At 34.3% G+C, this 25,427-nt stretch overlaps 1 protein-coding gene across 1 annotated transcript; it reads right to left on the reverse strand.

Annotated features, from left to right (window-relative positions):
- Nucleotides 1-3,256: 3,256 nt before the first annotated feature.
- Nucleotides 3,257-24,929, reverse strand: LOC141826700 (DNA topoisomerase 3-beta). The gene is made up of 15 exons (XM_074713981.1): nucleotides 24,846-24,929; nucleotides 24,722-24,778; nucleotides 22,345-22,448; nucleotides 20,009-20,102; nucleotides 17,956-18,055; nucleotides 16,767-17,010; nucleotides 13,420-13,582; nucleotides 13,223-13,344; nucleotides 11,610-11,687; nucleotides 10,242-10,520; nucleotides 8,337-8,505; nucleotides 7,904-8,032; nucleotides 7,593-7,805; nucleotides 4,490-4,669; nucleotides 3,257-4,079 (listed from the first exon to the last, which is right to left on the reverse strand). Exons 1-15 carry the CDS (start codon nucleotides 24,864-24,866, stop codon nucleotides 3,441-3,443), a joined length of 2,592 nt encoding a protein of 863 aa, XP_074570082.1. The 5' UTR covers nucleotides 24,867-24,929; the 3' UTR covers nucleotides 3,257-3,440.
- Between the last annotated feature and the right edge of the window lie 498 nt (nucleotides 24,930-25,427).

The following is a 25,427-nucleotide window of genomic DNA, read 5'->3' on the forward strand; positions in this document are numbered from 1 at the left end:
TTAAATGAGAGAGGGTTTTAGCGCAATAATAAAATCCTTGTGCATGTATCTAATATAAAGTTCTGTTCCCTTGGCACGGTACAACGATAAGACACTAAGTAGATCACTCATATAGTAGAGTCGTTCGTACTTCTAAATTTATCCTGTGAACGAATTAAGGGAAGATCCTCCACTGCCGAGGGCGAAGTCACTCCTTGATTTACTCGGGCTTTAGCCCAGGGGCCGACCACAACCGATCATGTTGAGAAAAAGAATGTTAAAAGAATCGACAGTGGAAAAAAGAAAAATAGCTCGGGAAATCAACAACAGAAGAAAGAAAAATAGTCCGAAGTAGAGATCAGCCCGGGTAAATGGATAATTCTGGCTCAGTCATTGTCCACTACCAAGACTAATCAAGTCATAAAAATTGGATACTCGAGCTATCAAATAATAATAATAATAATAATAATAATATAAAGTTCTCTGTTTACTTTTGCAGAAAGAAAGTAAACACATTAATTATTTCTATACTTTTTACACGAAAAAACGCAGTAATTTAAATATTCGATAACAATGATTAGTCGGCGCATCTTATTTAACCAACAAAGAGAGAATTTGATGACGTCAGCCTCAATCATATCTAAGCTTAAAATACCTTTTTTTTATTCTTTAAATTACTATCTAAATCATTTATTTGTTAATGGAAAAAGGACAATTTGGCAGCCACATAGAAATTTTAAAACTATTTTTATATTAATAAAAAAATTTAAAAAGCTAATAAATATTATTTGGTGGCCTATTTGTTTGACCCACCACACAAAGCTCCCCACCAAACTCTACTTACCTTTCTTTTGAATATAATCCCTGATTCAAGGAAGATATATTAGTTTTATCATTGTTTTAGATCATATATATTAGATATATTGTTGGTTGGTGTGTTGGATTGTGAATTTTTCAATTAAATTTTTTTGCTACTATGTGATCTAGCTAAAAATGCATAATCGATGACTCAACCCAACTTAGTTTAGATGAAATAAATTATACTTGATTTCAAATACATATTGGGTGTAATATGGTAAATGAGTCAAGCTAAATTTATAGTGTTCAAATTTATTTGATAAGGTAACTAAGTCAAGTCAATTTGAGTTTAAAATGAATCAAGTCATTGAAATAGTTGTTCAAGCTTGGTTTATTTCTTTTTTATGAACTTGAGTTTGATTCAAACTTAACTTGAACTTGATTTATTTAAATATTATTGAGTTTTCAGTTCAAGTTTATTTGATAGTTATTAAACTTGATAATATAAATTTATTTATTTATTTTAAAAGTTACTTTAGTTATTTATCAGGTTGATGAGAATTTTATTGATGAACATTGCTCATAAGTTCTGTTCGTGAATATTATTCATGAATATTTCATAATTCTTGTTCATGAATATATATATATATATATATATATATATATATATATATATATTCATTTAGTTTAAAAAATTATTTAAATTTATTCATTTAAATAATTTTATGTGTATTAAATGAATATAAATATATTTTTATTAAATTGAACATCAAATTTATTCATAAACGTTTGATTTATTTACTGTTATAATTGGACGATCCTTACGTAAGGTGCGTTAATACCCCTTATTTATGTAAAAAATTAACTTGACAAAATTGTGTTCACATGTACGGTACAGTGGTAAATCAGAGAATAAACAAAAGAAGAACAAAAGTAAAAATACCCTATGAAATAGATACATACATGTCTAATAATTAGAAAGCTAAGTCAAAGGACAACTTATTATATTTTATATATTGAAAATATTTTTATTGCAGTATTATTGTAACAATCATACCGACATAAAAAAAATAGTATTTTTAGGATCAAAAATATATTGAGATATTGTTTTGATTTTTTTTTAAAAAAATAAAAGATAGCTTTTATGATTATGATAATTAAAGACGTCTAAGATAGATAGATAGATAGATAATTAGTCACTCGCTTATTAATTTAATTCCAAAATTAATGATGAAAGCGTTGCGTTCCTTTAAAGTGAAGAAGAAGGCGAGAAGGCGACTAAAGGAAAGGCATGGAAAGGTGGAAGAAGAATGTCATCAATTCTTGTCGCATGCTGACTCATGGAGATAATGCTTCCCAATCGGCCTCGTCGGCCTCATGTGACGAGCACAAGAAGCAAACAAATGCGAGAGTAGGCCTCAAACAAAATCACCCTCCCTTTAATTAATTAATTCATTCATTTTATTTATTATTTATTTATTTTATGAAAAAGGATTGATTATCCCTCCCCTTCTACTATTTATTTATTATAAAATAATAAATAGATGAATTTAAATATTTGTTTATATATCTATTCAAATCGAATGGAAGAATCAAACATTATCGATTACTAATTGAAATTCTTTCAAAAACCTTTATTGATAAAATCCATACCGACCTACTTTCAAACTCATTCAATATTATATAGTACTTTTTTTTTGAAACTTCAAATATATTTTTTACTATTTATGATAATATTTTATTTTAAAAATTTTAAGATATTTTTTGACTTTTTTCAAACTAAAATTTGATTTACATGTTTAATTATTTTTAATTAAATTAAATTTTTTTTTTAATAAAAGTGCTAAAAACGACGCCGTCACATTTTTAAATTCTCATATTTATTTTCTGTATAATTCTCTTCTCCCTGAGGACGCCACTCGTTCGAAAGCACGGACAACTTCAACCGCTAGCTAGCGACTTGGCCGTTTATTATATATATTTTTTTTCTTTCTATATGTTTCTCTTGCCTTTACTCTTCCTCCCCACTCAATTTGCACCTGGAGTAAACAGAGCCTTAATGAATGATTGATCTCATCCATTCCCTCCTCCCTCGTGATGCCTGTCGGTCACTATATAACATCTACCCTGCTGAGCAGAGCAGTCAGCAGGCTGCAGGAGATGGTGGTGATGGGGATGGGGTTGGGTGGGAGGAGGCTGAGACTCCGGCGGCGGCGTCGGGGGAGACGGTGAGGCTGGGGAGCAGGCGGCGCCGACGGAGGATGGCGGTGCTGCGGTGGCAAGTGGTGGTGGAGGTGCTGGGGCCACTGAAGAGGGTGCTGATGAAGATTCTGACGGCAGGGGGGCGTTGCTGCCTGGTGCAGTCGCGGCAGCGACTGGTGTTGGCTTTGCCTTTCATCTGCAACTTCCCATTGCTGCCTCTTACCGCCACATGATCGTCGACATATCCATCCATCGGAAACTTGGTGCCTGCCTGCCTGCCTGCAAATTTTTTTCTTCTTCTGCATCTATCTCGCCTTCTCTGGATGTGATTTTATACGAATAATGGATAAATATTATTATCTCATTACCTATATAATAATAATAATCACAATACCAAGCTCTTCGAAGATTGGAGTTTCAGATAGTATAGAAGTTCTTCTCAATAGCAGTGGAAAGTTGGATTAGAAATCTCGGAAACTCATCTTTGGATCTGCATTCTTTGAGCCACCTCTTCCCCTACCTCCTCTGCCTCTTCCCCTACCTCTGCCTCGTCCTCTTGACCGACGAAAAAACGAACTTCCATGCTTCATCTCGACGAGCGAATGAAGCAATTCATCGCACAAGATACAGCCCTCGTGCAGTGTGGCTCCGTCGGCGAGGGGAGTCGTCTTCTTATTGAAATCCACTTGGATGATAGTGGAGTCGCATTCAGGGCACTTGTTGCCGGTGGTTGAAATCCGATGAGCGCCCTGTGGGAGGGAGACGAGACAGTTGCAGGTGTTGCAGTATAGCCTCCATTTGGGTGCACTGACAGGGTCGAGAACGAGTGTGCCGCTGCACTCAGGGCAAGCACAGACTCCTTGGTTTATCAGGGAATGTCGGCACGTAGGGTGAGGACAGAGGAAACATGGCATGCCAGCTCCCTTCCCTATCTTGCCGGAATTACCGAGCTTAAGGTTACCGAAGAGTTTATCGATCCCTTCGAAAGGGGGACTGTTGTAGCAGTAGGGGCAGAGAGGGAATGTTTTTCCATCGGCACCCGCCATGGAAAAGAGCAGCAGCTCGAAACCATCTAAAGGGCATGCGAGTTCCTTGTAGAGCTGAAAGTAGAGAGAAAAAAATGTCATTGTTGCAGCAGAACTTGAACTGTCAAAATTAAATAATGTATACAACAAGAAGAACATTACTAATTAAGTCTGGTTTGATCTTTCTTTTTCTCATTTAATGTGTATATTTGTTCTAGTTTCACATATGGTCCAAGTATAAATGTATACGATTGTCTTTGGTTGCCAATCACATCATGATCTGTTAAAATTCACAAGGCTGTAAGAAGTATCATTCTTCCTGGGCAAACTTAACATTAAATTCTATTGATGACAATATAAATTCGATGGGAATTCCAGAACCTTTTAGGCTAACCAAACATACAGAAGTATGAGATAGAAGTAATTGCATGAACTTCCAATGTGCGAGGCTGTGCAAAAAAAAAAAAAAAAAAAAGGTTACTTACTTTTATGGTGCCGTTTTGGGGAAGGTAATAGACTTCTTCACAGGTTATGCAGTATAATCTTGTTGGTTGGCTAGAAATGTATTTCATGTATCGAGTGCATTTACCACATTTGCTGAGTAGACGCCCAGAGTCGGCCAATGGGGAAAACTGTGCTTCAAACAGTGCATCCATGTTCTCAATCTGAATTATAGAAGAGTACGAGCTTGATTAGAAATAACACAGAACCAAAGGTTAAACCGAACTAAAACCAAGAATTATTTAGCACAATATCTCAAACCATCCAGCATGCACAATGTTAAAGACAATCAAAGGCAGAAATACGATGCTGAACCAAGGGCAAACCAAAGTTTTGTGTTATCTCAAAATGAATCACAGGGGAGATACAGACCTAATCGTATAGAGACACAATGACTCCACAAGTGATGACTAGAAAAAAAAAAAAAAGAGAGGTAGAGAAGGGTAAGTTACAGCTTTTCTCTTGACCATAATCTTATAACTACACCCAATGATGACCCTACTTCTAAACGTCCAACCCATTGACACTCCAGAATTCTACTACTAACAAGGCGACCATAACACCACTGCACATGGCCCTACTTCTAAACGTGCATAGCCATTACATTCCAGAATTCTACTACTAAGGCAAGCAACTATCGTTTTCTTAATTAAATAGGTCGACAAAGATGCTCATGCAAGGTAATTGTTTGGAGTTCACTTCAACAAGAGTTGTATTTTTCTCAATTATTCAGGTGATTAAATGTATCCTGTTCCTACATTGAACCATATGTATGGTTATAACACCAATAATATTCAAAGTAATTCAATTATCTTCCGTTCCATTAACTAGAATTTTGACTCTCCCTCTACTCTCACACCTTCCACTCGAATTGAATCAACTAGTCTGACTATAAAATTTATAGTTCACCAGTAATATCCAAAGCAATTCAATTATTTTTCATTCTATTAACTAGAATTTTGTTATCTCCCTCTACCCTCACCTTCCACTCTAATTCAATCAACTAGTCTAACTACAGAATTTATTGTTCACTTTAGGACATGTCATACCATCTCAACCTATTTGAGATTCCTCCATGTTTGTCAGCACGTTCCATGTGTATGCATCTGGCACACTGCAGGTCAACAATCAGCGTCAACATTAAAAACAGTTGAATGTTATGACCAATTGAACGTCCTTCCAATTTCAGGGAAACCTTCTAGCACAAAAGCTGGCTGAGAAATCTACCATGATCAATCAACAAGAGCATGATTGCTCTTTTGATGCAGTTAAAACTTAAAAGCTCTATGTTTATTAGTTGTACCTAAGGTTTTCCTAGGTTTAAAATATCATTATGTTGCAAAGTTTAAATATTATATCTTGTGCCAACACTCAACACGCTTCAAATCATAATGAGATCAACTCAAATGAGCTTTAATCCCTTTCCTTTTAGTTTGTTTACCTCCAAATATAGTCTTTAACAAACAAAAAGTAAAAAAGTAAATTGAATATAAATTTTTGAATAACAAGTTTCAAAAATTTAACAAACATCTTGATTGATGATTATACTTAACTAATACTAAAATGAGTATCTTGCATAAAAAAAAAAGGGCAGCCTGGTGCACGAAACTCCCGTCTTGCGGGGTCCGGAGAAAGAATCCATTGTACGCAGTCTTACCTTGCCTTTGGCAAGAGGCTGTTTCCAGGATTTGAACCCGTGACTTCTAGGTCACATGGCAGCAACCTTACCGTTGCGCCAAGGCTCCCCTTCAAAATGAGTATCTTGCATCTGATGAGATTATTAGTTCTTATAGTATTGCAGTGAGATTGACCTGGTAATTTTCTAACACTCGAATTAAATGATATTCCTACATCTGATATTAGAATTGGTCTCTCCATATGTCTATAGATAACTCTCGATTTATTCCAGCATCACTTCTGTTTATTATTATTGGTGCTCCATTTGGAGCTTCCTATCTATACCTCCCCTCTTCATGTAGTCTTTCATCTCTTCTCAAAAAAAAAAAAAAAAAAAGAGAATAAATCATTGGAAGAAATCTTTCTGCCTCAAATCAATTCTAACGATGCAGCCAAGACAAGCCTTATCTTGGTCAAAACCACCAAAATGGTGCTAGCATGGACAACATAGTGGCATTTATCCATGCTCACACAACACCAATATTAGTAGGTGGACAAAACAATATGTTCCATCCATGTCAACTAATATTGATTGACACTTGAAACCATGGTCGTACCTTTAGTAAAAATTTCAGTTGTATGATGTTTCTAAGAAATTAGTAATGACTCCGTATATACAAACTCATAACTATTAGCAATAGGTAAATACAACCAACATATCATCTCATATAAAACTCAATTTCAATAAGCTACCTATCCAATTTATTGGACTGGAACTAGGTTTGGGGCAGTTTTTAACAATAAAACCAACCAATCTAGTTTGATTATTATAAAAAAAAAAACTGTATAACTGAACCCATAAAGAAAACCTGAAACCAAGATTTTTTATTTGGTTGGGATAAGTTCTCATGATTTTTAATTTTCAAGGATTTCAAAGATTTTGAATTTTTTTATACTAGTTCCACTAGATATTTAGAGGTAAACTTTAATCTAATATATCTAATATATAAAATATACATATGTTAATTAACTAAGTGAAATATAATTGAATTAATATGAAATATATACATTATATAATACTGGTTCGGTTGAGTTTTTTTTTGGTTTATATAAAAATTCGGAACCTGCCCAAACCCCAAAACCAAAATGTAAAATACTGAATTTCCAAAATCCGACCTGAAACCTGATAAAAACCTGCTTTTGGGGTCAGTTAGGTTTTTGGTTTGGTTAAAGTATATTGATTTTTCTTGCCACCCCTAACTGCAGCTCCTCAGAAACAAACTGTCACGCTCATATAGTATATACAATTACGCTCAATGGCAATTACAGTGGGAAAGGCTTGGTTGTTGTTGTTGTTGTTGTTGTACATAATCTATGAGATTACCAGATGATTAAAAAAAGGTGTTCTATATTTTGAATGTAGCTACCCTATAGCTTATCAAACAAGAAATGAATGAGCAAACATGATACCTTTTTGACAAAGTAAGAGTACTTCTGCAGAAACTGTTGAAGGACATGTTCAACTACACAAACATGGTCAGCTTTCCCTTTCGCAATTAGAGTTATTTGTTGCTCAATAAAGCTGCGGATGTCAGGTAAACAAAGATCTGGATCAATGCATTGATATCCTCTTATCAAGGTAGTTCCAAGAGCTGTTGGAACCAGCCTCCTTCCAGCATTAACCTTTAAGCCATCAAAGACCAATATTGTAAAAAGAGGAGTTAGAAAATGAAGGATAACAAGTATCATTGTACAATTTAAAAGACATCACATGACTGAACCTGAACATAGTTGCGCTCACAGATATTGTTAATGTGCACAGGAATTGAAGCATCAGTTCCTATACCATTCTTTTCCATTAGAGAAATAAGTTCACTCTCACTAAGGTAATCTGGAGGTGCAGTAGTGCCCTAAATGAATAAATTTAATCATGTCAGTGACAATCTTTTTTACTGGACAATATATGTATTAATTTGCTTCAATAATTGATTTCAACTACAGGAATCCAGATAAAGCATGTTTAATATAGAAAAGTATTCCATGAATCTGTCTTGGTACATATGAATCTTATTACATAAGACTGAAAAAAAAAAGTTATCTATATGCTGAACTTCCATACTTGTTGTATTTGTTATATTTCACCTTAGTGAAACTAATAGGATAAACCCATATAATTTCAGCTTAAAAAAATACTTGATGAATCTGAAGGACTACCTCATGTATGTCTACTTTTGCAATACAAATTTTTTCGCCTTTCTTGAACTGAGGTAGATTCTTCTCATTGACACTCATCCATGGCATGATGGATGTAAAACCTTTAGAAACAACATGCTGCCCAGCACATTGGAAAAACTCCCCACCAGATGCAAATTCTATTTTAGTCCTGGAATAATCATGAGCCATTATTTGCATCAGTTTCATTAACCAACCAGTTTTTAACCAACTTGTTCAAAAAAAAAAAAATCATCCACCTTAAAGGAGTGATAACAAGAACATAACAGCATAAAATGTCACAAGGAATAATTGCGTTAACTGAGTTATTGTTTTATGAGTTAAAGATCAACTGAGCACATTTAACGAAGTTAAGAAACCTTTACACCATCAACAGAAACAAGTCTGATCTTTCAAAAGTATAAATCCCCATCCATAAATCACACAACTCACAAGGTTGTAAAGCTTAGTTAGTTGTATACTTCAGCTCATACTACTTTCATGTTCTGCTGCCGCACCACCTATGTGGATGAAATCAAGAAAAAGGAAATTCTTCCGTCAGAACTTTCTGATTTTTCCATTTTTGATCTGATTGCACACAAGTTGCTCAGACAGCACAACATGATCCAGGATGTTCACATGAGCTCCCTAGTTTTAACTCATCACCATTGTCATCTAATTTTTATTTCTATATTAAGTTGTGGACTACAACATGGAATAAGCCTTCAGAAATTTAGTGGCAAGTTAAATTGCAACTACTTCTGTTGAGTTTGACTAAACTTTTTATTAATATGCCTTGATGAGAATCCTCCATGCAGTTATTATATAAATTAATATGCTACTTTCTTTCTTGCAACTCTTACACAGTTATGAAATATAGTGACTGTGTTGCAAGATTTCTGTGTTAATTAAAACTTAAACCTAAAACACCTTTCTCCGTCCACATTGCAGATCATGCACAATTGAGATAACAGAATTACCACTAAATTACTAAAGCAACAATTAACAGGAAATAGTCCTTATGTTTCAAGTAGTTGTGACAAGTCTACCCTCTATCTATTACATATCTTCCTCTCCTCTGTGTTATTTAACTTAAATGACTTCAAATAACTGTAACCTTTCATATCATGCCTGGAAACATCAAAACAACCATTCTCCATCACTACTTAATCTTCTTAAAATATTATGTGTATCTAATTTAGACCCTCATCAAATGATCCTTCCAGATCATTCTCATCACATTCTGCCTGTATGAAAAATAGGAACAAATATTTATTGGGTCCTAGCTATGGCGTATAGACTTAGGGGAGAAATGGTTAAAGATGAAGCAATATCATGGTCCAAATGTGCTCTAGAATGGAAAGCAAAATATGAAGTCAAAGAAAACTTTTAAAAGTTACTAATTTGAAGTTAAAGCATTGATCTTGAACCTCTCAATACAGGATAAAGGTTCTATAAAGGATAATTCACAATTCAAACTAATCTGCAAATTTTAAGCATTCGAAATATCCTATGACTAATCTTATGTTTCTTCTTCTTTTTTTTTCCCCTTATATCTTTACTCAGTAGTCAGACTCAGTAGTCAGATATATAGTACAACTTCTCTTCAAACAATTTTCTTTTCTTGTGTCATACCATATTTTCATTTTAGATTTTTGTTGAATTCTTATTGTCCATCCCAGCTCCCTCAAAAAAAGAGAAATTATTGATAGTTTGGGGTTATTAGACCATGATAAACCAATGAAGAAGATACAGAAAAAAAGGTTGAAATAGTATAAACAAGTATGACCACGATAAGTTCATCTACTATCACAAATGAAAGGACAATAATTCACAAAATCCATATGCTGCAGACATTTGAATGCATGCAGGCAAATGATTCGACTGCAAAATTGACAAGTTAATAACCTTGAGTATTTGCAATCCGGACTAACAGAACCAATAAAATGCTGGCAGACATATTGGTAAAGTCTCCATGCATCACTTCCCAACATATCTTCTGTTGCTGATCGCATTGGTGTAATGGGAGGATGATCACCTGCATCAGATCCCATCCGAGGTTTATGATAACCATCAGCAAGTAGCATCTGAACATCCTTGCCCCATATAGGATTATTTAGTTGAGCACTAAGTGCAGCTTTGAAATCAAATGATGAGGGGTATGCAGTGCTCTCTGTGCGAGGGTAACTGGTCATAAATAAGAGAAAGATAAATAAAAAGATACCAATATTAACCAACAAGAACATCAACTATAGAATTGTTTTAGTCATGAGTATTTATCTCCAGGTCTCTATCTTATTGGCAATGACTAAAAATGTGAATAACTTGTATACTATTATTACCTACATGAAGCCAAGATGAATATGCAAGTAAGAGCACTGTAATACTGTGTTTTACTTGATCTTTTATCAATTCAGAAGTAAACAAGCATCAAAGCAGTGGCTTGCCTTAACATCTGGACACGGTTCCTGTTGTGTATGATTTCGGAAATATGTTGCCCTTAAGGGCGTCTTAGGTAACCACTGGTAATAGGAGTTAAAAACATATCATTTGTCATCTAAATAGGGATATATTTATTACCTTTAGACATAATTAATTCTATCTAAGATTTATGGCTTGCATAAGGTTCCTATTTTATAACACATACAAAGGGAAGGAACAGACAACACATAACAAAGATATAGATGATGCATCTAACTCTTGCTTAATATGTTAAACAATAAGTTTAAAAATATATATATATAAGAGAAAAAGATCATTGATTGAACAAAGAAGCAGAAAGTGTAGAGTACTAGTTATTTAAAGTCTGAAAAAAAAAAGAGGTAAACTTAGACTATGGTTTGGAGACATTAACCAAGAAATTTCATCACTTTTACTTTATAATATTGAATCACAGATTGGTATTGATGAAAAGACTAAAAAGTTAGATATTTACTGATAACGTGTTCTGAAAGAAAAATTATCAACTGTTCACATCATTTTTAAAGATCTTTGCATAAGAAATTCAGTTTTTGCCTATTAATGTGTTAGAATTGCATACTTGCATTTATTGTTCATGATAATTCAAAAGAAGTTTAATGAATTATTTTCAGATTTTGATTAATCAAGTTTATAGTAATTATTTAAATGATATGTTTTTAAATGCAGTTCATGATACATATAGATACACAGTAATGACGGTATAAGTCATATGGGGTAACCCATCCCTGTTCATAAATTTATTCGAACTTTTTTAATGATATTCATTTATATATTACAGCAAACTGCAGCTAAGACCTTATAAAGCCTTGAGTATACAACCGCTCTGCCAGCTGCATGGCCATTTGAGGGCCAAACCCGAGTGAACTTGAAGCAACTTGGGGAGAAAACAAAACAGTACTTGTATTCAATTTGTTCTACATTATCAATGTAACCGATGTAAGATCTCAATGTTGCCAGTGATTAGAATTTGAATCGTCAATTGATAACAAGAGCTGAGTAAAGCACGATCAGAAATTAGATACTAACAAAAAAATGCTGAATAGAAATGACTGAACATTGATACAATTAAAATTTTCAGATTGTCGTTGTCAATTTTTAGGTTATGTATAGTATAAGACAATTAAAATGTTCAGAAACTCGACTAAGAATGTGAAAATAGCACTGATTAATTACATTGTAAGGCGCTTGTTTATTATGGGTGAATTGAGGAAAGTTATGTGCATACAACTGCCTGTGCAACTGGCCCAAAGTTGTACAGATTTTACCAGTTTGTTGTACATTTAATGTGTATTACATACTGATGAGGAATCAATTTAAACCTAACATATAAAAGATAATCATGGGACTTATGATTTCGTGTAGCACAACTGGAAGGTTTTCATATATTATCATTTCATAAGGTTCTTCTATGGATGCAGAAGGTATGGACAGATATCTATTTTGATTCCAGATTTCAAGAAAAGCCTTCTTACCTTGAGAAAGAAAATGATTCTGCTAGAAACCACAGGCAGTCTGCACCAATTATGATGGATGTGAGTCAATGCGTGAGAGATGTTCTAGTCAGCACGTTTAAGAAGAAATGTGGCATTTCTGATGATCTCTATTACAGTTTTGAGTGAAGAAGGTACATTCACCGGTCCACACTGACAATCATTGATTGATATTAAATGTATAGCAGTCTCATGTTGATTGTTGTTCAGTATCCACATGTGGATGCTGGTACCTACATAATTAGCAATAAATGTCTGAACACTTAGACTTAGTAATTTCACTGTAGGTTTGGTGTAGTATACCTATATGGTTGATTGTTACTTTGCAGTCACCATGTACTGAATATTTCTATCATTGATTGATATATCCCATGTTAGGCCTTTCTATAACTACGTTCATAGTTTTAATATATTCATACTTTGCACATGTGTGCTCACTGCTTAGTTTGTCTCCAATTTCAGGAATGACTATTTAGTTGCACTGCTTGTCAGAGATTCTGGTTAGAGACATGCAAGTTGCCTATTTTAAGATCCCGTGTGCGAGCAACACCTAAAGTTGGAAGGGATGACAAACAGAGCGTGACTAAGTTGCATTTTCACAGAAAATAAGTTAGTTTTCTTGAACAAGATTTCATTAGGAATATTTGCCTATTTATAAGAGACAAAAAAGAAGCACAAGATGCATTGTTGTGGAGATGCTTGCTCAGTTTGACAAAACCAGAAATGACATAAAAGTTTATATGACATTTTATTTTTACTAAAGATCATAGGAGGAACAATGACAAAAAAACAATGTTAAGCATTAACAAAGTGTTTCATCCAGTTAAATTTTTATTTCTAAGTCCATGACTAAAAATATACAATTTTGGCAAAATTAATCATCTTGGTTTAAGGAGAAAAACATTGTGGACACCCATTACCTTCAACATGCCAACTGTATTGAGCCCACAAGGGCGAGGTTTGCACTCTTCCTTTGTAGAAATATCAATTACTTTCAGGTTACCATCATTAGCTACCAACTTCTGGAACATCGCAGCAATCTGCAAAAGAAAGAATGCTACTGCTGAAGCCAATTGGTTACTTGTGCTAGGAAATAAGAGAACCATGAGACTCACATCAAAATCAAAAACTTTATTACGCTCCCAATCCAGCAGCAGTTCATAGCCATCTTTAATTATATAAGGATTTATGGACCAGAACTTTTCTGGTTTGAATGTGGTAATTTGCATAAACCGTTGCACACAAAACCCAAGAGTAGGGGTTTGACAAGGCCCATACCTGAATCATACAAAAATAAAGGTTAAGATCACCAAATGTCAATGTAATAATGACTATCTTGAGCTGAAAGCAAGATTACACACAGCACCAGATAGAAAAAGACAACCATGATACTTTAAGCTGTTAAGAACTTGGCAAGAATTATGAGCCACAGATAAATACCAAAATTAGTCATAGAAATATAAGAAATGTCACATGCTGAGAAATGCTTTGTACAACCCTACGAGGTAACTTTTATGAGCCATTTTAGAAAGTATTCATTAACAAAGATCAAGCTTGATGTTCATCTATAGGTGAAAGGGTCAGCATTGCCACACAAAAGAAATGTCATAGCACGCGAATTTAGCTGCAACAAATAGTTCAAGCATCCAGCCACAACTGCAACAAGCAGAATCATTTCAGTTAGTGCAGCATTGTCTAGGCACAACCTGCCAAAATAGACTATGGAATTCTTCTGGTGCAATGGATATGTCACAGCCCAATTTCACATGATACACTGATGTCACAGACTTCAAAGTTCTGAAAGGAAAACATTTACTATGGCAACACCTAGAAACCCACAGAAGGAAATTTAGGTGATTACATCCAAGTAAGGTTCAAGAAGTCGACGTAATTTAGTGCAATCCCATCTTGATAGTTAGGGAATTCAACAAATTCATCATGTTTGACTGGAAGCTAGTTATGCAGCCTATCCAATTAGAAAAATTCCAGTAAAGTCTTTATCGCTGCATATTTTCCTATTTTCAAGAATTCAAGTTCAGCATAGCCTAAAACCTTTTCCCTGAGAGCTCAGAGAGTAGTCTTGTTTCGATCTAATCCCCAGGGGAATTTCATCACATCAAATATCATTCTCTCCCCATACCAGAGCTATTAGAGACATACCTTGATTAACTGTAGTGTCATGACCTTTCTATTTGCATTAATACACGAATGTTCTTCATCAAGCTTGTGTATATCTGGCGCTAGGCAGGGGATACATTTATTTCAAATATAGTGTGGTTCACTAGTGAACACATGATGTGCAGCAAACTGTTGCAAATTCAAGAATCCTTAAGGGAGTCAAAGATTCGATCCTATTGTGTGAAGGTTGGCTCTACAAATGGAGAACAAGGGAACATTGCACACCTAGTTAAGACACACAGACATGAAAGGGATGACACAATATAGTATATGACATTTTTATTATAGGCTAATTGGACCCCTTTGTAAATATGTGTAATATAGTGGCGGTCTATCTAGGGTTCCATGAGAAATAATTGCCCTTTACTCGTCAAGTTACTAGCTCCTATGTCTCTTCACATGCATGCATATCGGCCCAATGCCTTCTCTGCACGTGCTCCAGCAATGAAACTCCCTGTGTGGATGGAGCCCTCTTCGCATCTATTGATCGCCTCTATGTGGGATTTCCAATTGCCCGTGTCTGTACCCTATCATCCTCCCGAGCAATGGAGTCCCGAAGCTACTCTGCATGACACATCCGTGCGTCGTGCTTCTTCTGCCGTCGATGCCTCTTGTATTTGTGGACGAGGCGTCCACTGCTGCCAGACAAAGCACTTCCAACTTTGGTTTTGCCTATTGCTGCATTTCTCTCAGATTGGACAGCTCCCAATTCTATACATTGTTCTCTAGTTGAACCAGAATCAGTATAGCACAGCTTGCTTTGATAACTTCTGAAGTTCCACATTTGAAATTGAATACTTAAAGGGTGTTCTGGCCTAAAGCACATCTCGATTCTGTTGTGCCAAGTTCTTTCTCATCAAAATCAACTGACTACTGTAAAACTGCAGCATGAGAGGGCAACAACAACCTGATTTACAACCACCTCAGCAATTTCTAGTTCCTCAGCAATCTCTAGTTCTTGATCACTCCAATCCCTTGAACCATGCTTTCAGGCCGGTCAAATTTGATGATACATTCGGCGAAAATTTTTTTAGAAAAAGGAGGATGTCAGGTTCTCAAGAAGGCTGACAGCGAGGTTGTAAGGGTCATTCTAGGCATCCATCTTCCATTGTACATGTAGCACATTCTACTTCCACTGTCATTGTTCAAGGAGAAGAGTAATCAAGGCTCCGCCTATTCTAGGCCATTGTCAATGATTCTTCCCAGCTGGTCACGTAATTTGTCCATAGAGGTATCTTTCTTGTATGTAGTGTGAGATTAGTTACAGCAAAAGCCATTAATTGATCTAGAAAAATAAAGAAAGTTGTTGGGAAAACTAACCTATTTCATTGTCACCAGACCTAACTTGTCATTTGTGAACTCACGTCATGACCATTAGATAGCAACTGTGAAGCCTACGTTACCAGAAAGATGCTACAAGGAAAGGTCCCAAGATCATCTCCATATTGTGTGGTATTAGAATGGCAGGTTCCCCAATAGATTGACAATTAATATTAGTGTTCTCTTAAAAGGTAATCAAACAATGATGGGAAGATCAGGTGTGGAGGTAGATTATAAAGTCATGGCTCTAGTTATAAAGCTCATTTGGATTAAACATTTAATGACTGAGCTAGGATACACTCTTAAGAAGCCAATGAAGTTTTATCATGATACTCAAGCTACAATATATATAGCTTCGAATCTCATTCTCCACAAGAAGACAAAGTATATAGAGATTGATTTTCACTTTATGAAAGAGAGTACAATCTAGATCATCATCTCCTTTGTTCATTCTAACGATCAATAGTAGGTTTGTTAGCCAAATTGTTAAAGGGCCTAGAATTAGTTACATTTAAAAAAATCTAAAATTCTTCATAATAATATTCATATATAGGTAGATGGAGGCTACATAGGGCTCCATGAGGAATAATCCCTCCCCACTCGTAACAACTTTTGTACCATTCTATACAGCATTAACATCCATCCATGATAGATCAATACTAAATCCATATTGAATAGGATATAATTCACCAACCAATAGTAATAGTCTTACAAGGTTACATGAATACAAACATAGACCCAATAGTTCATTACTCAACTACAAGAAACAAGAAGACCAATACTAACAGTTTAGTAAGATTTAGACCATCAAACGGTTTACTAATCGAAAGATGCTTCACGTTGCCCAAAATTATATAAAATACTAAATGGAAGTGAATAAATCAAATACATAAACATAGTATAGCATCATCCAATAAATTATTAGATCAATCAAAAATGGAGTAGCAAAGAGTTAAGAACTCACGAAATAACTCTTGAATCGAGATTCCCATACTTTCCTTGAAAATAACGAGTCTGGAATCTAGTAAATGCCACGCCTACCTTCAAATCTATTTCTTGGCGGGCATCTACAGCTAAAGCCTCATCTTTATTGGGCAGGATAAGGTTTTCCATAGCATTGAATATATCCTTCTCAGTAACAGATGAAAATTTAGCACGGTAAATTCTCCTTCCAGGCTCAGTTTCACGGATGCCAGTACATTCAATTACTGAAAAGTAGATTAAAGTTACCCATAGTGATATATTGATAAGGTCTGGAAAAGGTTTGACTAAGTTTGCATGTCAATTGTCAAAATATAAGAAACTTCAGTTATTAGTGCCATGACAAGCTATTTTCTTTCTTATGAGAAATTATAGCACCATATGTTAATAGCATGAACTTTATCATAAATAAAATAAAATAAATAATAAATACAAATATAGAAGTATTACGAAATGCAACTGGCATGAGAGAAAGTGTTGATGAAAATACTTTGGGCTATTTGGTGATTTGCAAAAAGATTAATTGAAAATAATATTTTGTAGAAGCTCTATTTGCAAGCATCTTGTTGCCTGCAATTGTTCAACAGGCCTGCAAGCTCTAAAGTCCAATTGCAATTAGGAATTAAAAGTTGCCAGAAATGCCAACACGTCATGTTTGCAGCCTCCATGGTACACTATATTAATCAGACTCGATACAGGTATTTGACATGGGTATGGATCTGAGTGCCTGACATGACTTTTTCAAGAATCTTTTACACGTGATAAATAGAAATGTTAAGTGTCCACTTAGAGTGTTAGTGTTTGAGTGTCAGGTATCCAACACAGGTATGAAGAGGATAGCTGAAGAATCTAAGCATGCACACATGTCTGTGGTTACACTCCTAGTAGTTCTAATCAGTAACTAAATTATCATACATCCATATACTACATCAAACATTGATATATTACTAGACGTTAGCTTTTCTTCTCAAAACAAACCACATTTTTCTAAAGAATCTAATCATAAGCTTTTTCTAAGACAATAAAAAATCAAAATGCAAATTCCTCACAATGGTGAAAGTTCTCGATTCAATCAGCATATTCCTCCAGCTATTAGGGCACTTTACAGGAACTTAAGAATACTATTTCTGCCTGTACAAAAAGCTACAGCCTTAGCTACATGAAAAGCTTACCTTCATAGCATATATTTTCACCTTCACGGTCACAATCCAACCAAAGTACCAAGTAGGTGCAACCTTGAGCTTCATGATGCAAATGCCTCCTAATGTGTGCCTAAAAGAGGTTTAGTCAGCAACACATGCCACGTACATGTTATTAATTTTAGTACCTTAGTAACAAGCATTAACTACCAACAAACTTAATAAAGGGATAGACCAGCAAAAAATTGAGAAACAACATGCAAAATTTTGTTCAGCTATACACAGATTAGTAAAATACTGTCAACAACATGCTTTGATTCTTGTCAAAAGTAGATTGATTCTCTGATATTTATCCAACTTCATCCTCGGTTTGAGACATTGAGACATCAAAGACACTAATGAAGATAGTTAATCAGAAATAAGCAAATAGCAAACATAAGAACCATGTTTAGGATATTCAGAAGCATAGAAAGTTTTGAAGAAAGAATCTTAGCAACTGCATTGAGACAAGTACAGAGTAGAAAACCTAAAACAGCAGTGACTCATTAAAAGAATAACTGCTGAAAGGAATTAATCAAAGGCCATGGGTGTGATTCAAACTTTTGACCCCTTAATTGATAAAAACACCCCTAGCCATCAGGTCAAGGGGCTAAGTTATCAAAAAAAAAAGATGGAATATATATATATATATATATATATATATATTGAGTAACCAAAAAAAATCTTTATTCAAAGCATGATTTTTATCTGTTGGCTTCTATTTTTATTTATAAGTTTCCATATACTTCAATAATTATCTTTTAAAAAATTCTCGTGCTAAAAGCATAACTTGTTCAAAATGTGATTGTGTGTCATATCGGTTCTTAATGGCCTCCATTTTGTTGTGTAAGCAGAATTATAAATCAAGAAGAATATTTCTTAATGTTTTTAACTTTTTATATATCTTTACACTCTGAAAGTGCATCACCATGTTTTGGTTAACACATTATTTTGTGTCATAGGAGCATTCATTTTTTTTTTCATTTCCGTATGTAATCATCACTACACTTTCATTATTTTTCATTTTCATACTAGCAGTTGCGCACAATTTTTACTATAGATAGTCTAGAATCATATTTTGTCTCTTCTAGTATAATATGTTATAAAAGATTATGCTTAAACTTATTGACAAAATATGATTCTGCACTATCTCAGTTCCGAAAATTATACGCAAATGCTTGAAATGTCATTAGGGAATAATGCTCATAAATAAAATGAAACCATATTTTGATCAAAATATGGTTGTGTTGTAGAGATTTCTAGTGGCATTTATTTGAGATATTTCTAATTTTTTAATATTTTTTACACTCCAAAAAATATAGAACTTTATTTTAATTTGTGTTATAGAGATATTGGTGGCCTTTTAATTTCATATTTAGGCATTATTATACTTCACTAATGACACTACTAGTATTTACACAATTTTTGGCATTGGAATAGTGTAGAATTATATTATTGTTCTTTTTAGTATAATATGAAACAAGGGATTACATTTTAACTTATTTGAAGATTCTTAAACTGATCAAATTGGTTATTCAAACTAAAACCAATCAAATACAACAGTTGTCTACAAGATATTACTTAATCCTAATTACATAATCTGTTTTATTATCAAATGATTAAAGTGATGGCATTCCTTCATCCCCAAATAAAAAGGAACTCTTTATTTACATTTTCTGGCATACAAAGTTTGCCACCTATTTTGACTCTTAGTAAACTTAACAACTTTTCTCATTCTACACTTTTCAGAAGAAAATCAAGAAGACAATTAATAAGCAAGATGAAAATATTTGTAGCTTCATATTAGGAATTCCTTGAACTTCTAAAGTTTTCTTGCATTAGATCATATGTTAGTGGCTCACTATTCATCCAAAAAACTGAAATTTCTAAACTATTAATGAGTTATTCTCTACAACTGATTGTACAAATAACCGAAGATATTTTCATTTGCAGCAACATATACCAAGAACTATATCAAATTATTCCTAACTACTAAACCTATATGTGATGAAGAAAAAAAAATAAAAGCATGAATAGTTAAGTATACCTTTGGGTTTGATTCTGACTTCAAAACTGGAGCCTCAAAAAGATCAAATGGATCTGTCACTTCCCAGTTCTGATATGAAGATGGAAAATCCATGCTGCAACAATTGCACATAGCAAATGTTACAAATGTAATATAAGAATCATTATAAAAAATCATAGCACAAACACTGGCATAAAAATTAAAAATAGAATTGCAAAGATATAATCACCAGGACTTATTCATGCAAAACAAGATAATTCAAACAATTCTACAACAAGAAAAATTAGTGAACCGTTTCTAACAACTATACATGATCTTAAAGCTGATTCAACTTTCTTTCCGTAAATTGAAATTAGCATAATCAGTATATGTTATATATTCTTCTAGAAGTGAAGCTTGGGATTGCAGTACAATTGCTCCTCTAGGAACATAGTACTTAGGTCTTGATTCATGAAAGCATCTTGCAAAGATAATGTCATACCAAAATCTTCAAAATACCATACTAGGAAAGATAATGATGTTGCAATAATTAATATTTTTTAAAAAAATTATATATAGGTCTATAGTTTATAACAAATATATATAGGTGTTATTGTTGATTCATAACAAATATACATAGGTCTATATATTATATTGCTAACATTGTAAAAATTATTGTTATTTCATTCCATTAAGAAATTGGTATTTCGTTCCATTAAGAATTGAAATGAAATGAGTAATACAAAATTTCTCCCTCATATGCTTTTGACATAAAAAAACATCAGTGATTCCACCCTTGCTATGGACTAAGAATCTTGATAGGATCACCAAAACTAAAGTGAAAGTTGTAGGCAAGAACTATGTTACGTGAAGAGAGGAACAAAAGATTACTTTGACATGACATACTTCTAAGTCACCATCATAGTTTCACCCTCATTGTCGTTTTGTGTCAAGACTTGTTCCTATAAGTCATTATTTGATGTAGTGTCCACCTTGGGTATCATAGACTCTCTCTCCACATGACACCGTCATTATTGTCTTTGAGATATCATTATCTTCAACTTTTATACATTTATGGGCAAAGATCAAAAGGGCGCCCTTTTTTTTGGAATCATCAAGATGACGCCCCACTTTAATTTTTTATCAAAAGGGCACCTCATCCTCATGTATAATTACCCAAATACCCTCCACTACATTATTCCCATTATTTATTATCTCTCCTCGATATTTTCCACCTAAATCTTGAACTAGGGGCGTGTTGTAGCAGTTATGAAATCGTAACTGCTACAACTGTGAATGTTAGATAAGTTTTGAGAGGTCATAACTTTTATCTTGGGTTGAACCACGGAACACACAATATATCAAATCGAAGCTCGTTCAGAGATCTACATTTGTTACCAGATGTAACCCATAACGACCCAGTCTTAGGCCCAAAAAAATTCGTTTAAAAGCTTTTTGGAGGCTCCGAAGAATTTTAATCCTCTTTATTTAAGGTTATTTTTCATGTTGTAGCTACTTCAGTTTCATAGTTGCTATAACTATTATAGTTGTAGCAGCTACAAAATTGTAGCTACTACAACTACAAGCTACAATTGTTGTAGTTGTAGCAGCTATAATACCCTAGTTGTTTCAACATGTATAGTAACTACAGTTTTCGTAGTTGCTACCACGCCTCGGATCGATTCAGAATTTAGGCGGGAGATATAAATGAGATAATAATAGAAACGGTCCGGAGGATAGTTGTGTCATTTTACGTGGAAGCAGGATGCCCTTTTGATAAAAAACCAAAGTGGGGCGCCCCTTTGACGATTCGGTAAAAAAAAGGAGCGCTCTTTTGATCTTTGCCCTACATTTATTGCATAACACAATATTCATTATTTCTTTCTTCTTTTATAATGACTTTGGTTTAATTTTTAATATAGTGGTTTATTTGAAAGCATTAACATAATTTTCTTTCTCATTTTTTGTCTGAGTTCTCATGAAAAATTTGTAATAATTATATCATTTTACATAGGAATCATAATATATAATAATGTATCATGATATGGTACGGACAGTGAATTGTATGATTCTCACAACCAAGAGCTTCTATAAAACCAAGGGGAAGTAAAGATAGATGCTTCCAAGTTAAAGAAAACCAAAAAGGCAAAAAAGAGAAAAAGGAGCAGTAAACTATAAAATCAATTGACTCATGCTAAAGAGCATTAATCACATAGATGAAAAACAACATAAAAAAACACATGCTAAAAAGAGATGCTAAGAAAGAGAAATGAATAGAACACTTTACATATTTACCAAAGATGAATGAAGTAGCAATGTGATGTGAGCTTATGGGTAGAAAAGATATGAAAACAAAAATTCAAAGAAAAGATGGTAACCTAAAAACATGTCCAATAACAGATGTCACTTTGTAGTGGGCATTGCTGCTAAGAAACTTTCCATCAAACTCATGCACATCAGTACTGCCCCTTCTTGTAGAAAACTACATCAAGCATATTGGTGAGTCATCTTCTGTACTTGATTATGTAAAATGATAACTCGCCACACGACTAACAGAAACATATGCGCCCTGATTAGTTTTCAAAAAATTAAGGAGAATACTGAGAACTATAGTCTCCGTTCAGATAGAAACCCACATTATAAAATAGGAGAAAAAACAAGTAAACCTGAAGATGTAACATAAGCATATATCAAAATGATAGATTGACAAGAAGTGCAAATGATCAGGAATCCTAGATAAGCAAAGGTACATCAGAGTTCATGTGAAATTCTATGACTGAAGTAAGAGGCATGGACGAAATCAACTGATATCAGGTACAAAGCCATTTGGCATAGCAAGTCAAGCAAAAGATGACAAGCTCCTTTTCAGGAGGCAAAGCAGAAGTGAGATTGTGGAGGCTCAAGTTGTAATTCTAACATCATCCATTTGTTAACAAAGTGCAACATCATCAGCGTTACAAGCTCTATTACTCACATGAAAAATTGTAGATAAGTCAATTTCCAATTTTATCTTAGATGTGATTTAGGCTTTATTTAGGCTCAAATTGTTTATTCAGCTTTTAATTAAAATTTTTAAGTATCACATCGTATAAAGAGAGATGAAATTAATACAATGAATGTGTATAAATCAACAAATAATGAGCAATTTGCATTTTGTTAAAGACTTTCCAGTTTTGCTAGCACAGCCTGCTTTAACTTAGCACAATACATGATGACCAAAATTAATTTAAATATTGATCACTATGTAAGAGTGAATTCCTAAAAGAAGCCAAAGCATGGTATTCTTTTTATGTATTAACAAAATGCAAATCATAAGCCTCACAAGCACTATTAGTCACATGAAGAATTGTATTTAAATCAATTTTCGAGTTTATCTTAGATGTGACTTAGGCTTTATTTACCTAGAGAGAACAGAGAGGAGCTAGAGAGGGAGGGAAGTGGTGGGTCAAAAGAGAAATAAATTGGCAGTCAGGAAAGAGTACTAATAGTTCAAATGTAATTGAAATAAAAGGGGCATATGTCATTTCAGTTTTTCCCCTCTTCCTTCCTCCGATTTGGGTGAGCATCTTAGGCAGCTAATCTGGTTGTGGAGTCCCTCTCCCCACTCCCTCAAGCTACCCGAACAACAAAGGTAAACAATAATATGCATTGCCTGTGTGCTTTTCTCCACTCACTCCATGCACGTAAATGGGGCCTTAGTTACCATTTTGCCCATTTGTGGTTAATGACAATGTTTTAATATTGTCTTCATTGTTAATTAAATGTGCTAACTTTATGCTAAATGCACAAATGGCTATTCACAAAGAAAGTACTAGTTCTCTTAACCCTATAACCCACAAGAAGGTAACATGAGAATCAACTTATTCTCAAGTAAAAAGGTACTAGTTCTCTTGACCCTAAATATCCATGGGCAGCATGAGAATCAACATATTCTCAAGTGGGTAAATTAAAATTTACCTCTGATTCAACACGTGCTAGGAAAAGAAATGGAAAAGATAAGGATACATTAAAGAGAATAAAGACAACATCATTTACTAGCAATTCGCTTGTGGAATCCACAAGTTGCTCCCACTCAGTTGTAATTGTTACAATGTGACCTGAACCCTATATCCTTACAGCAATGAAGTATGGCATTTAACACTTGAATTAAATGATCTGGTGATGGTGATCAGCTCCTTCATTGGAAGAGGAAGGATGCCAGCAACTGAAGCTTCTACAGAAGGAAAAAACTAAAAAAATGATGCTAGAAAAGTGCCAGGCAGGGAAACACTATGTAACCTACAAAACAGGGAAGGCCAGAAAAATCTAGTTAAGGTTCTTACTGTGGCTGCCTTGTGAACTTTACTGCCAGTTTACTTATAGCTGACTACATGTTAGCTTTGGATCGACCAACATGTCATCAAGCATGTTTAGGGTGAGTCATATTGCTTGTTCATGCAATTTTTAACAATACGTCGCTTTATATGAATCCTAAAATTCTATTGTAATGATGCAGGGAGATTTGCTTGGAAATTTGTCAAGTGATTCTGAATATTGGCGGCTTGTGTTGACCTGGAAAAATCAGGTCCTGGTTTGCCCGCATACACTGAGTTAGAACTCTTATCTTCACGATTTTGAGCTCTAATTCCCTGACAGACTCTCGTATGCATCAAAGCAATCTACTTTTTCAACTACAGTCGATGTCACAGAACCGAAAGCATGAAAGGGATAAGAAATAACACGATTTGCAGGACAGTGGCGTAATCAAAGACTCACCCGGCCACCGGAAAGTGCCGTGGCGATGGACAGTGCAATGCTGGGCTTCTCCGCGACCTGCCATGGGAGAGAAAGGCATGGAGATCGATAGATAAGGGATCCGAAAGGAGTGATTGGTGCTCACCATAAGAACTTTGGTCGCCATCTGGAGCGATTCGGATCGAAAAGATGGAGAGGAATTTGATCGACGAAGTGTATCGAAGGCTCGGAGAAGGTTCCGTTGGAGGCGAACCGAAGGAGTGGGTTTAAGCCCATTTTGTTTTGCCCTACAGATATTTTTACTGATTTTCAAAATACTCCTTTTAGTTCTAGTTCCATTTTTGACATTTTGACCATTCTACCGCATTAAAAATGTGAAGTTATTATGTTTCTTGCATTTTAATAGGCTAAATAATAATAGTAATATTATATGGGGTATTTCATTATTATATTTTTTAATTAGTATTAGATATCCAACTTAAGCCGATTAATACTGGGATGATCTATTATAATTTTTTACCGACCATCAAAATAAATTAAAAAATGCTTACAACGATGGCTCATCAGTGCAATATTTTTAGATTAACCATTCATTAAAAAAAATCATCAGTTAATTTATCAAAATTGAAACTCAATAATGTCTAAAAAATTGAGAATGTGCTTTGTTACTTAAGTCAAGGATCATGGAATATTTTATTAATATTTATATATTTGAGAGGTGAATGAT

This window comes from Curcuma longa, chromosome 4 (genome assembly GCF_044706935.1).
Source record: "Curcuma longa cultivar G26 ecotype Majalengka, Jawa Barat chromosome 4, ITB_CL_G26_1.1, whole genome shotgun sequence".
Taxonomy (NCBI): Eukaryota; Viridiplantae; Streptophyta; class Magnoliopsida; order Zingiberales; family Zingiberaceae; genus Curcuma; species Curcuma longa.